Source organism: Drosophila suzukii, chromosome 3 (genome assembly GCF_043229965.1).
Source record: "Drosophila suzukii chromosome 3, CBGP_Dsuzu_IsoJpt1.0, whole genome shotgun sequence".
In the NCBI taxonomy this organism is placed as follows: domain Eukaryota; kingdom Metazoa; phylum Arthropoda; class Insecta; order Diptera; family Drosophilidae; genus Drosophila; species Drosophila suzukii.
Window position 1 is genome coordinate 38,228,708 of NC_092082.1, and position 14,696 is coordinate 38,243,403.

Genomic DNA, 14,696 nt, shown 5'->3' on the forward strand with positions numbered 1-14,696 from the left:
AAATGCACACTTTACGTTGTCAGGAAATACATTCATTGAGTCATTACTTAACAATGTGATAAAAATCTCATTTAAATAACCCATATTTGATTTTTATGGAAGTTAATGATTCGAAATCCAATTTAGTTTATTTTTACCAGTTTGTACTGGATTTTTTGTTCTAACCGATCGCATTAACCTTTCACGTCCTGTTACATATTTAAAATTTTGATAAGGTAAAGTTTCCGATCTAAATTTTTGTAGTTTTGCTTTGAATTTGCGTTGTCGTTCATTAAGCTTCACTTTGAGCACTGGTTTCTCTAATCCTATTTTCTTTTTATCTGTTTGACTATCTAAAAAAGAGGTATCACTCACTTTTCGTGTATCTGATACAACATTTTCTTTTTTATTTGAACTAAAATCCTCATCATCACTTTCAGGTGGTAAATCGGGAAACTCAAATTTTTCCGGACGTGGGTGATCGTACTTTGATGTTGATTTTGATGTGCTGGGTTTTATATCAATCCAATCAGTGGTTTGGGATTCAATTGTTTTGGTTGTAATAGGATTCGCTTTTTGTCCATTTTGAAAATTCCATGATTTATTACGTTTTTTATTTTGATAGTAACTTAATTCTGGACGAATTTTGATCCATTTATCGAAATCACTTATTTTGTTATTATTTAATATTGGTAAAAATTTTATATTTATTAATTCATTTCCTCTATCATTGTTTATCAATTTCTGATAGCTGTTAGGATGCATTAAAATTAATTTGCTTAAATTATGTTTATTCTTAATCATTTTCTAATAGTTTTCCAAAAACTCCAGAAAGCAATGAAGTTATTAGAATCTGTAGAAATCCCTCTTTTTGAATAAGGACTTTTCTCTTAGAGTTTAATGTACGCTTTGGGCACGAAAGGTAGCGCAATACATTTTTATTTTTTTTTAGAGCATTAAGATTGGATTTAGTAACTTTATGGTTTCCCTGTAATGTATTCAATACAATCTCTACTATTGTTTTTACCAGGTCACTATTACTATTGCTTATAATTGCCTTACGTAGTCTATTGTCGGCCCTTTTGAGCACATACAATAAATGTTTGTTCGCTTTCAAGCGATTTAGGCTCTTTTTGTAAACCATTTTCATTTGAATAGCACACAGAATATTCTGAATTAAAAATGTCAGATCTAAATCTTAAGAGATCGTTAATGCCCTGAGTGAGATCAATAAGTAAATATTCGTGAGGTTGCTCCGTTACTTCTTTATATATTCTAAATAGCTCCGTGGGGTTTTCTGGGTAAATTTGTCTTGCTAATCATTGAAATTGAAGCTTATCACGAAGATTTTGAAAGCAACAATGTATTTCGTATTTAGTGAAATATCTCTGGTGTGCGAAGATTTATGAAATATGTTCTGATTTACCACTATTACTGATAAATTCCTATGGTGTGATCCTTTTGTAAACAGCTCACACACATTTTTATTAAAGGCTCCCATCATCAAGTCATACAATATTAAAAGAATTGGTTCATTCGTTTCATTTTCAACTGTTTTAGGGACTCCTTTAAAATACACTGGTAGAAAAAACACGAAGTGAAATCAAATATATTTTTATTTGATTTTTTTTACTCCCATGCATAGTCATATTAAATATTAAAACCTTTCATTTAAATAAAAAACATATTTAAGCCGTATGTCAAATATGTAAGTATTCAATTCAAAGTGATTTTTATTTAAAAACAAGTTAGTCACATTCAAATCCAATGTGGCCATCTTGGTTTTAACTATTACAAAAAGTAGTTCAATTCATAATATATTTGATGGTTTTTTATATTTCGAGTAAATACTTTTTCCATTTGTTCGGAATATGAACTCTTTTAGTTTGAACATAGAACGCTTTTACAATTTGTATATGACCAAATAATAGTAAATTAGAAATCAAATTACATATATGCATATGTATCTATGTACATATATGTATTAAATTTGTGACCCATATTCACAACATAATTTAAATTATTAATAATTTGCAAAAGAAAAACAGCTTTAATATTTAAAGAACATGGTTTTAGTTACGGCTGCCCAACCATCGGCAGCCTCTTTCTATTTCCATGACAATTATCATAAGATTTGGCTTTGTAATTTACTATTAAAAGTACAAAAACATGCTTAGCCAAAGAAAAAAGGTGCGTGTATTGTAAACGCTGGGCCGTAAAACCAACGGCACAATGTGCATACTTACATACATTCAGACAAATTAGAGATAAATATGAACAAGCAAAACGGCAAACGCAAGCGCGTCTTCTTTTTCCATTCGCATTCGTACATTGGTAGTCAAGAAAATATGTATGCGCATAAGAACATTAATATTTCTTGTGTATCGATGTTTTGACAATAAGATATGGTCATATAATATATAAATATAATAAAATAAAATAAATATTACTAAATTGACATATACAAGTTATTAAACTTAAGGACTTATTTGTACATATTTTGTTATTTTCTTCCCCATTACTTTGACTTCTATTGTAAAGTAACGGCACGCGACAGAATTTGTCCGTCCTTTTTGCACACATGCATATGTATGTATGTATGTATACACGAAATATTTTGACACTCCGCTTTGTAGCGAATCCCGCGATCACTTCGAAGCAAGCGGTCCTCCTGATCAGAAGTAAAAGTAATTTATAGTTTTGTGAGTGAGTTTTTAGAGAGAGTTTGAGAGTTGAAAAAATGAAAAGTACAGCAAAAAGCAAAAGGTGAGTCAAATAAAAATACAATAATTACTTAATACATGTCCACGTTTTTTTTGTCGCATTTTTCCTTTTTGAGTTTCTTCTTTGTTGTGCGCGTTATTATTTCGTGATAATTTACATTTGAAGAAATTAAAGCTTAAAAGAGCATTACATTTAAAACAAAAAAAGACATACGGTTGTGAAATAAACATAAAGTGGATAAAAAATACGAGAAAGAAATGAAGAATACGAAAGAAAATTAAGTGAAAACCCGCCCAAGCTAGATAAAAGGAGTAGAATGCACGAGAAGAAAAACTCTAAAAGGGCGCTAAAAAGACGCTTTGCTGCCGTTGCATTCTGCTCTGTGGCGCAGTCGTTTCACCTTTTTTTACGCATACTATTCGGTAAGTGGTAAACACGTGTATCAGGATTTGGCTGAAATTACATTACCTAAATTACCTTTCCACTGATGCCAAAGTTTACAAGAAATAAGTTCAAATTATGAGTATATTTAACTTTTGTTTTGTCAAAATACTTATGCCGAACAGTGTACGTAAAAAAAATTTCAATAAAATCAAAAATGCGAAAAATTTAAAAAAACATTTGCACATAAATTCGAATTTATAAAAATATAACAACATTCCTTTACACATATAAAAGATGGACAAAAACGACGAACTCCAGCTGCAAAGTTTGCTCGTCTCCTTTGGCTTGCCCGAAGTTTTTGAAGAGTTAAATCGTAAGTTCCTCTTTTTTTAAAAATACATTTTTTGTGAATCAATTTTTTGGCAGGTAAAGGTGTGACCTTTAAGTCTCTCAAATTTTTGACCGCGGACGACATAAGGGATGCTATTGGCAATATAGGTATTCGAGCTGAGTTTCGGTACAAACTGTTAGGGTGGCAAAAATCACAGGTATGTATGGAAAAAAAGAGTTTTTAATATTACATTCTAACGTTTCTTTTAATAGAATTTCGGTGAAGACTCAGGTGAGGAACAAGACCAAGAGATCCCCATTGCAGGTGCTGCGAAACCCAAATTGGTAAGATTTAAAATTATATTTAACAACCTAACTACTTTTGAACAAGACTAACCTCTACATAATCTGAAAGGATTTTACGACCCAAATCAAAAACTTTCCATCACACCACAGTTTAAAGAAAGTATTGGTCGAAGTCTTTATAACAACAGAGCTAATTTATACTTTGACCACGATTTTTTTCAAGCTGTGACGTGAGGTAAAGTATCTAGGTCTGTGGTCGCCTACAGGTAAAATCCTTTTAGATCTTGTAGCGTTTAATCTTGTTAATTGTCGACCTGTCTTATTATTGTTTTTAACAGGTTGCAGACATTTTGAAGGGGTATCCACGGGGAAGGTTTCTCCTCGAGCAATATAACCTAAAAAACACCTTAACGACGGATCAAAGAGACCAGATAATTAATATCATTATAGAGGACATCTCAGCTAGGAAGCAGACGCTTAAAACTACAGATTTTGCTGATATTGTGGACCAAATCGTGGAGGTATTTCCCTCGGAGAAGAACTGGAGAGTAAGTTATGACCGTGCTTTGTTCTTAATCTAAACACTATCAATGTTTTTGAACTGTGTTTTGGCTTAACAAATCTGTTCTTCATTAAGTTATTTATGCTTTTATTAATTTCTTCCCGAAACCTTATACAGAAGCATCCTGCAGGAAAACTGTACTGGAAGTACGCAAATCTAAGGTCAAAGCTTTTGAAACGCGGTCGATCCGGTCCATTACAGGAATCCGATCCTGTGTCCCAAACAAGTGGTTTTGCTGACATAACAAGCTTTGCTTTGAAAGCAGAGTTAAAGCGGGAAATTTCTGATTGGCTCTCTGTGTGTCAGAAATGGAGGGAATCTCATGCCCAACGCAAAAAAGACATCGAATTGCTGGATGGTCCACAATTTCTAAAGAAGTGGCCAAAATACGGTGATTGCCGTGCTCCAGACTTGGTAACTTCTTTTAATTTCTATTCCGTACATTTGTATACCATCTCCTATTAGTTTATGTATTTAAATCCTTATATATAAAACAACCTACTCGAAACATATTATAAAACTACTTAACTTTTTCTTTAAAGATAAAAATTGATTTCAACTTATTATACCCTGAGAAAGGAGATATTTTATTTCGTAAATGGGACCCATTCAAAGAAAAGGTTTTTTGCTTTTACGGAGATCAGATACAAAACAAAGAGTGTCTTAGAATATTAAAGACAGCTCAGAAAACGGTATCAATCGGTAATATATAATTTTTTAAAATTCAATCTACACATTTTGCAGATTACACTTTATCTTCTTATGATAAGCTTAGCTTTTTCTAAATTATGCCATAACCAAAAATCTAATAAAATATTCTTATTCACAGATTCCAAGGACTACATTTACACTATTTTACTTACCTCAGTCGTGTCAAATAATTCATGGGCCGTAATAAAAGGAACAAACAAGAGAAAGAAATTCTCCCTACTGGACTCACTGGAAAGTCTTGTCCTCAGAATCAATTCCATTGCGGACTATGAGGAAAAGCTTCAGCAGTTAATTATTAAGTATTATATAAGCTCAGAAACGGTGCAGCCTTTTTTGATAGTTGAAGGTGAATGCATAGAAAATTTGAAAGGATTTTTCGTATACTTTGATAAGTCATTATATAAGTTTGACTCCTTTATAGAGTCGTTAGATGTATGCTTTAAGATTTTTAATACATTGAACTTAAAACATATTTGTAACTCGCATGCTGAGATTACATTATCGGAAAATGACAACATTGAAGAAATCAATATTATCGAAATTAATAATACTTATGTTACTGCAGCTTCCAATTGCGACTCAAGTGTCGCTCTAAAGAATAACTTAGCACATATTAAAACCACAGATTGTCAAAACAATTTTGAAGACAAGTCTTTTTTTTTCTTGTGGCTTGCACGCTCGACCTGGACTGCCAAGAAATGAGATTCTGTTTATACAAAAACAAATTGCTGATCTGCTAGCCCCAATAGCTAGTGCAGTTAAAGATGCTCTGACAAGTTCAACTTTATCATACGAAATACTTAATTATGTTTTAGATTTCTGTAAGAGTCCATTTAAGCCGATAGTATCTGAGTATAAATTTTTAAAGTTTTTAAAAGAGAAAAATCTCTATGAAAATCCTTTGGCATATACAATTTCAAACAAACTAGTACCTAAAATTAAAAGAGGCAAAGCAGAACTCATGCCTCACAAAGTGAACATACAACTTATGCCTGTAAAGTTCCAAATAACAAAATTTTTCGAGATTCCAGACGTTTTGAACCTTACTGTTAAAAATCAAGAAGAGCTAATGAAAAAGGAAACTATTTGCAACTTTGTCAATACCTGTACGTTTGCTAACAAGCTTTCACATTATGATATAAATGATATTATTATTCCGTTAAATTTCTATGCCGATGAATTTCAAATTAATAATGCCATAGGTGCACATGTTTCATCTATATGTGGCTGCTATTATTCTTTTCCTACTTTGCCTCAATACTTGCAATCTAAGTTAGACTTTATTTTTCCCTTTGCATATATACCAAGTCAAGCATTTAAGGAAATAGATAATGATGTTGTATTTTATCAAATATATCAGGTTTTAGAAGAACTAGAAAATGGAATTAGGGTAACAATAGGGAAAGAGTCATTTACTATATAGATTGTAGTAGGTCTAATTTTAGGTGACAATTTAGGACTCAACTCGATATTAGGTTTTATAAAATCATTTAGAGCAAAACGATTTTGCAGAGCATGCAGGCGAAACAACATAGAAATGAAAAGAGACATTTGTGAACATCCAAATTTGTTAAGAAACAGGGCTTCGTATGAAAATGACATAAAAGCACAAGATGTTCTTGAAACAGGAATTAAGAGCGACTGTTTATTTAACGAACTTAAAACTTTTCATGTAACAGAAAATTTTTATTTTGATCTCATGCACGATGTCCTAGAAGGCGTATGTGTTTATAGCGTATGCCAAACTCTCACAGCTTTGATAAAAGGAAAAATTTTAAGTTTAGACATTATTAATTATCGGAAAAAATGTTTTTCCTTTGGAGAGTTAGACATAAAAAATGCATCGCGTCCTCTTGTTCTGAGTAAGTTACAAAAAAACGAACTAAGAATGACCGCTAGTGAGAAACTTTGCCTAGCTAGGTATCTGCTATTTATGATAGCGAGCTATGTGCCCAAGAATAACAAAAACTGGATTTTATTCACGGAAATGCTAGAAATTATTGACATGTTATTTCAAAATGAATTTAATGATGCTGACTTACAAGTTCTTGATAGAAAGATTCAAGCTCATCATAAATTATATGTTTCGTTATATGGACCAACTTTGAAACCTAAGCATCATTTTCTTGTTCACTACCCGACCGCGATAAGAAAATGTGGACCTCCTAAGCTATCTTGGGTTATGAGATTCGAAGCTAAACACAGAAACTCTAAGTCATATTTAAGTTCTATAACGTCGCGGATAGCTGAATGTCGTTCTCTCGCTATAAAAGAAAGTCTTAGTTTCTCTTACTTTCTAATGAAGAACAAGGACGGAATTCCTCCCCACTTTAAAGTAATAAGTTTTGTAAATGACGACATACATAAAGAATACTTGAAACAAATTAGTTCCTATAAGTTGTCATCTGAAAATGTTCAAATATCTGAGCATATTTTGTACAAAGGTATAACATATAAGAAAGACTATTGTTTGGGAATAAGAAATACAAACTTTTTATTATTTAAGATACTTTTTTGTGTTTGTGGAAGCACAAACAGTTTACGTTGCCTGTAATAATATTGCAATTAAAAAGTTTTGTACGCACATGCAGGCGTACGAATGTGGCAAAATACAAAAATCTGTGATTATAAAAAACATTGAAGACTTTACTAGCTGCCCTATGCATACGTATCATATAAATTCTAAGACTTACGTTAAGTACAAATGTATTTAAAACAAAAGTAATGATGAAGTGTTAGCATGGTAAAAAAAGAGTTTAAGCAGAATTGTTTGGATTATAAGTTTACGTTTATTTTAAATAAAACCACATACTTATTTGGGTCTTTATTTAATATAAATCACGCTTGTTTTAAACTACGGATCGGTTTAAATTGAATATGCACCATAATAGTATGGCTTAAATACTATATTTAAATCAAAAATAAAGTACAGTTCTTTTAACGGGGATTATATTTAATTTAAATAAAATTTGTATTTATATTAAAGTTCATCCCAGTCTGATTTAAATATGAGAATTATTTAATCCAAATAAAAATATGCTGAGTTTGAGGGCGGGCTATAATTATTTTAACTATAAAAACCATTCAAATGAAATATTCTATTTACTGGAACTAAATATGAAAATATTTAAAATAAATATAAAAATATAATACTTTTTACTATGGAACATATTTAATTTAATTATTTTGTACTATTTTAACATATTTGATCGAAATTAAAAAATCGTTGAACTTACTACGAGAATTTTCAAAAAATAATTAACTATTTAACGTTTTCGTTTTTACGATTTTCATGTTAGGTTCTAAACCGCTGGGAAAAATAGTTGAAACGTTGGCGAAATAGTGACATTTACGATGTTTTTTTTTACCAGTGTATTCAATCTTTTCGAAATTGGGCTCGGCACTCTCCTCTGCATAACACCAAATAATTCGATCTATTGAAATATTAAAAAGATCATTCTTTTTGGTGATTAGATTTTCTAAAAAGGTTGTTTTTCCCGATCCTGAGGGTCCACAAATAAGCATTGTAAAAGGATGTATAAATTGTGTAAACATTTTTCTTAATAAAAAAATTTATTTTATTCGGAATGAATTTTAATATATTATATTATTACTAATTGCTTACATAATGTTTTTAAGTTACACTAGGTTTTATTAATATTCTCTTGATCGCGTTTCTTGGAGCAGTTCTTCTCGAAATGAGTATCAGATCCGCAATGATTACAACAAATAAGTTGCGTGTATCCATTTTTACGGGGATTATTTCCAAAAAATCTCTTAAAAGAATCCATAATAAGAGACAACCTGATAGGGCCATGAATCTATTTTTACTAAATTTTAAACACATGTGTCACCATTACTATATATTTCATAATTGGTGTTTTCTAAGAATACAAACAGCTTAAATAAATTATTTAACGAACATCGAAGTGGATGTTTTTTCTTGTGTATTCTACAATTTGTAAAAAAATTGGGTAGTTGAGTTAAACTTCATCCAATATGTAAAAAAATTCTTTTTAATTTCACCACGAACAACAACTGTGTGATACTTATTGAGTGGTGTGAGTATTTCTTCAAGATTTGTGTATGGAATATCTCCAGCTGACCAATCCAATCCGTTTACGTTCTGCTGGTTAAAGTGCTGCTGCTTAAGAGCTCCATTATCCAATTCTTTTATGTTACATGGCGGTTTGAAATGGAAAAAATTAGGTATAACAGTTCCAGCAGGCATAAACGCCAGCTCCTTAACGAAAACTTGTTTGTTGTTACCAAGTACATATTGAAAATCTACTATAATGCTTGAATTACGATCGACTGTGTTCATCATTGGTTGAGATTTTTTAATCAACTGAGGGTGTGCTTGCTAGGGCTTTCTCCTTTATATACCGGTAAGACTAGAACATATTTACAGTTTATTTAAAGTAGTCTTACCTGATGGACATGTGTGTAACTAAAAGAAATAAAATTTCTCGAAAGAAACAGGACCACGAAGTCATTTTTGGATTCGAGTATTATGTTGTTCATAACTTGTGAGGAGTTGAATAACTCCCCACAAATAGAAGCAGCAGCAGATGGCCGGCCGCTTACCAGATACGCGGCGAATTCGCGTAGTAACGGCGCGGCGTGGAGAGCGAGAGAGTTTGGAGACCAAGGAAGGAGAGCGAGAGAGATTGGAGACCAAGGATGGAGAGCGAGAGAGTTTGGAGACCAATGAAGGAGAGCGAGAGAGATTGGAGACCAAGAATGGAGATCGAGAGAGAATGGAGACTTCGCGGGCAGAGCAAGAGTGCCGTATGCAGAAGGGGATAACGGAACTCCTCTGGACTTTGGACTCTCCCGTGAACTTTGGACTTGGAGAGGAAGTGCCACATCTCGGCAGTGGAGCGGCACACAGGCGTGCCACAAGCGGCACGGGAATCAGCGGAACGGCAGCAGTGGGCGGAACGTCTATTGGAAGCGGTACATAAAGGACAAGTGGGTCATCCAGGAGGCACGGACTTTGGACCCAAAGTGGAGAGATCCAGCGGGCCGTGCGCAAAAGGGGAATAACGGTGCTTGGAGGCCCTATATAAGGCCGCAGAGCGCTGGCAGCAGGATCAGTCGATCACAAGGAGTCAAACCGTCAAGATCACTCAGATACCAAAGTGAACAATCAAACAACCCGATAACCTACAAGGGAGCAGCAGCAAGTCGAGTCGCCAGAGAAGCAGCGCCGTGGGAGCCTACAAGGAACGAGATTGCTACGTCGAGACGTTCGGGATTGGGATACCAGGAATCTCCGAATTGAGACGCAGGTAGCTGAGATCCAGAGGGCATCACACGGCTAGGTCAAGGCGGTCGGTTAACCCTGTCCACAAAGTCCTGGCGTTACGCCTGGAAAGAGTATAACAAGCCAGAAGGGAGAGCGGTCGATCAGTAAGGTCTCGAGTGGAATTGTCCAGGAGAGCCCTACGGATTCGACTTGCGAGGTCCCGGAGCGGCGTGCCCGAACCACGAATATAACAAGCCAGAAGGGAGAGCGGTCGATCGGTACGGTCTCGAGTGGAATTATCCAGGAGAGCCCTACGGATTCGACTTGCGAGGTCCCGGAGCGGCGTGCCCGAACCCCGAGTACCAAAAGCCACACGGAAACGTCCCGGACAAAAAGCAAAAGGGTGAGGCTAGGGTGGAACGTTCGTTTACACTAGGCGTGGAAGCGAAGTAAGGCGCGAGGCAGCTTCCTGGCGTTACCGCCTTGACTGTCCGCGCGGGCTGAGCAGAAACCCCAGTGGGACCATCCGGGACAGAGCAAGGGACAGGCGGCGGTGTGTCGAAAGGAGCGATCCTGGAGAGCGCAGCTTCTGTTCCCCCTAGTCTGAGAACGGTGACGCTTCCCTAAGCCCGTAGGGCCGATACCCCTCGCGAGTCCGAGTCGTTACCAGCAGTCACCAAGTCACGCGTGAGAAGTGAACCGCGAGCGAGCATCTTCAGGGAGCTGCGAGGATCTTCAGGGAGCTGCGAGGATCTTCAGGGAGCAGCGAGCATCTTCAGGGAGCTGCGAGGATCTTCAGGGAGCGGCGAGGATCTTCAGGGAGCTGCGAGTATCTTCAGGGAGCTACAGGACTGGAGCACCGAGTCATCAAGGCGAGAGGTCGTAGAGTCATCCAGGACCGTCGGAAGCACCGAAGGGCACAAGCAACGAGTCAAAGCCAACCAAGCGACTAAGACACTTGTAATAATATACCCGCAATAAAACCCAATACGAACCCGTGAATTCTGTGCTTTCTCACTGAGCTACTGGGCGGTCACGTTAATATAAATTTGGTGGGACGAACACACAATATACTGAGCTAGCCGCACGAATCTCGTAGCGAGCAGACAATAAAAATCAGTTCGTTACATCTGGCGCCCAACGTGATTGTCCCAGCAGTGAAAGCAATTTAAACAGAATGGGGAAGAAGTGGATCTACCGACTTAAAAAGGAGGATTTCGCCAATGTCGCACAGAGGCTTAATGTCACCCTGGACGGCAGATTAGAGGACATGAGAAAAGCATTATCCGAGTATTACTCAGAAACGGATAATGACCCACAACTCGTTGACATCTGGGCCGAGTTGGAAGCCACATACCACGACAAAGCCGGCCCCAGCATCACGTTAACAACCGTCGAAGGGGACAACTTAGTGGCAAGCCTGAGCGTTGACAACCTACAAAAGGAGGCAAACAGGAGAGAATCAAGCCAAGACAGGAAAACAACAGCGCTGATCTCGAGACCCAGTCAATCAGACTATGCAAGGATCGCTACACAGGTCCGCGAATGGTCGTTCAGGTTCGACGGGGCGGAAAAACCGTTCGAGTTCCTGGAACAGGTGGAATGGTCCGCCAACACATACGGCTTGGAGTTAGACATGATTCCCCGAGCGATGCCTGAATTACTGAAGGGAAAGGCTTTGAAGTGGTTCATCGCCAACAACAAACAATGGAAAACCTGGGCGGAGTTCATAGATAGTTTCCACACATACTTTCTACCGAGAGACTTCTTCATCAGGCTGGCGGATCAGGTCAGGCAACGGAAGCAGGGCTTCAGCGAGTCGTTCAAAGACTACATGATCGACATGCAGACGATGGTGAGGCCACTTAATTACTCCACTATAGAGACCCTAAGAATCATCAAGGAGAACTGCACTCCCAGTCTAAGGATCTTCCTAAGGGCATACAAAGTGTCGGACCTGGACACGCTGATGATATTAGCAGACGAGTATGAAGAACTCGAAAAGGAGCGGGAAGCGTTCGCGCAAGAAAACAAATTCTTGAAGAACAAGTCGTCATCGCCAGCGCAGGTAACACGCAGAAGATGCGAAGAGACAGGAATCCAGGAGACGCGGGGAAACGACCAATGGTCGCCACCTAACCGAGTACCACGGCAGCAGGCAACAGGAGCACCACGCGGAGGCCAATGGACACCACCACAACAGCAACAGATGCAACCAGCAAACAATGTTTGGAGGCCACCAAGTACAACACAAAGGCCTCGTGAAACGACACACATCACAGACCCCCAGGAGGCCTGCCGAAAGTGCGGCGGTCATGGACACTGGGCGCGGGGATGTCGGCACCAACGCCTGTTGTTCTGCTGGGTGTGCGGGAGAGTAGGCGTCAGGAGCGTTGAATGCTGCCAGCAGGCGGGAAATGCCCAGCGATCTCAGCCGCAGAGAGGCGAGCGGGGGTCGCAAGATGCTACCTCTCCAAACTAACGGGAAAGCTGATCGAGGAGGAGCAGCAGTTGTCCGCAGCGGTGACGATTGGTGGGGGCACATACAAGGCCACAATCGACACCGGGGCAACAGCAAGCTTTATAAGCAAAGAGCTGGCGGACGACCTGGCTGCCCTCGGAAAGATTACGAGGATACGACGGCAAGTTAGGTTGGCAGACGAAAGATGTGGCGGAAACGATGAGCAGCTGGAGGTGGAAATTGCGTTCGGGAACAAGCGACTGAGCATGAGCCTGCTGATACTACCAGGAGTAGTGGATTCATTGGTGTTGGGATGGAACTTTCTAACACAAGTCGGTACCGAAATTAAGTGCGCTGGACACGAAGTGATAATACCGGCCAGGAATCGTCACAAGGGATGGCTCGAGGAAAAGTTGTCGGTGGCAGTCGTACAACGGGCAAGCGAAGATGACGACACGACGAAATTCCTGGAGGCAGAGCTATCGACATTCAGCAGCATGAAGGGAACATCAAACATGGCAGAGCATCAGATCACGATGAAAGACGACAAACCAATAAAGCAGCGATACTATCCCAAGAATCCGAAAGTTCAAGGGGAGATCAATGCGAAGGTGGACGAGCTTCTCCAAATGGGATACATAGAACACTCAACAAGCCCATACAGTTCTCCCATCGTGATGGTTAGAAAAAAGACGGGCAAATGGAGACTGTGCGTCGACTTTAGGCAAATAAACGCCAAATCTGTAAAGGATGCCTACCCGATGCCCCGAATAAATTATATTCTCGACCAACTGAGGGAAGCACGGTACATCAGCAGCTTGGACCTAAAGGATGGGTACTGGCAAATCCCACTGAAAGCGGACAGCAGGCAGTATACGGCATTTACAGTGCCGGGGAAAGGTTTATTCCATTGGAAAGTAATGCCATTCGGACTTCATTCGGCGTCTGCGACTTTTCAACGGGTGCTGGACCGGGTGATCGGCCCAGAAATGTCGCCGCACGCATTTGCTTACCAGGACGACATCATAGTGATCGGGCGCTCGCTGGAAGAACATAAGGCCAACCTAAAGGAAGTTTTCCGACGACTAAAGGAGGCAAATCTGAGATTAAACCCGGAGAAGTATCAATTTTTCAAGAAAGAGCTGTTATATCTCGGTCATCGAGTGACTAGCGAAGGAATAGGCACGGATCCGGAAAAGGTAGCAGCCATCGCCGAACTAGAACCACCATCGACAGTAAGAGAGCTCCGACAGTACCTGGGCGTAGCATCATGGTACCGCCGGTTTGTACCTGACTTCGCAAAAATAGTCAAACCTCTCAACGATCTGCTACGCAAGGGCAATAAATGGGTGTGGACACAGGAACATCAGACGGCGTTCGAAGAGGTGAAGGCAAGACTCGTCGCAGACCCCGTACTGGCATGCCCGGACTTCGACAAACCATTCATCTTGCAAACTGACGCAAGCGACTACGGCATCGGGGCAATCTTGACCCAGGAAACTGAACGAGGCGAAAAGGTAATCTCTTACTCAAGCCGAACGCTCAACGGCGCTGAGAAGAATTACTCAACAACCGAGAAGGAGTGCTTGGCAATCGTCTGGGCAATCCGAAAGCTCAAGCCATATCTGGAAGGTTACCACTTTAAAGTAGTAACCGACCACATGGCACTGAAGTGGCTCAACAGCATAGAGAGCCCTTCAGGGAGGATCGCCAGATGGGCCCTGGAGTTGCAGCAGTACGACTTCGAAATAGCGTACAGGAAAGGGCAACTCAACGTGGTGGCAGACGCTTTGTCAAGGCAGCCACTGCCGGAAACGCTTCGAGGGATCAAGGAGACGTCGGCGGCGGAAGCTTCTGCAGTATGCAGCTGGATTCTGGAAATGCGCGAAAAGATAAGGACCCAGCCGCAAAAGTATCCAGACTACGTGATGGAGGGTAACACCCTCTACAGGAATATACCTCATAGAGCGGGCAGCGAAGAAGTTGCA

General features: G+C 39.0%; 1 protein-coding gene across 2 annotated transcripts in view; it reads left to right on the forward strand.

Moving 5' to 3' along the window:
• Window positions 1-2,613: 2,613 nt before the first annotated feature.
• The window catches only part of LOC108020539 (uncharacterized), a 260,596-nt gene continuing 248,513 nt past the window's right edge, over window positions 2,614-14,696 (forward strand). Inside the window, exons 1-8 of one of the 2 annotated variants that reach the window (XM_036822287.3) lie at window positions 2,614-2,745; window positions 3,382-3,460; window positions 3,514-3,635; window positions 3,691-3,762; window positions 4,062-4,271; window positions 4,403-4,699; window positions 4,828-4,987; window positions 5,115-7,169. In XM_036822287.3, the coding sequence (XP_036678182.3) occupies window positions 3,382-3,460; window positions 3,514-3,635; window positions 3,691-3,762; window positions 4,062-4,271; window positions 4,403-4,699; window positions 4,828-4,987; window positions 5,115-5,698 (1,524 nt within the window). In that variant the 5' untranslated portion in view covers window positions 2,614-2,745 and the 3' untranslated portion in view covers window positions 5,699-7,169. Of the gene's footprint in view, window positions 2,746-3,381; window positions 3,461-3,513; window positions 3,636-3,690; window positions 3,763-4,061; window positions 4,272-4,402; window positions 4,700-4,827; window positions 4,988-5,114; window positions 7,170-14,696 lie in introns of those variants that run through there. The other variant, XM_070996948.1, reaches the window with a different exon arrangement.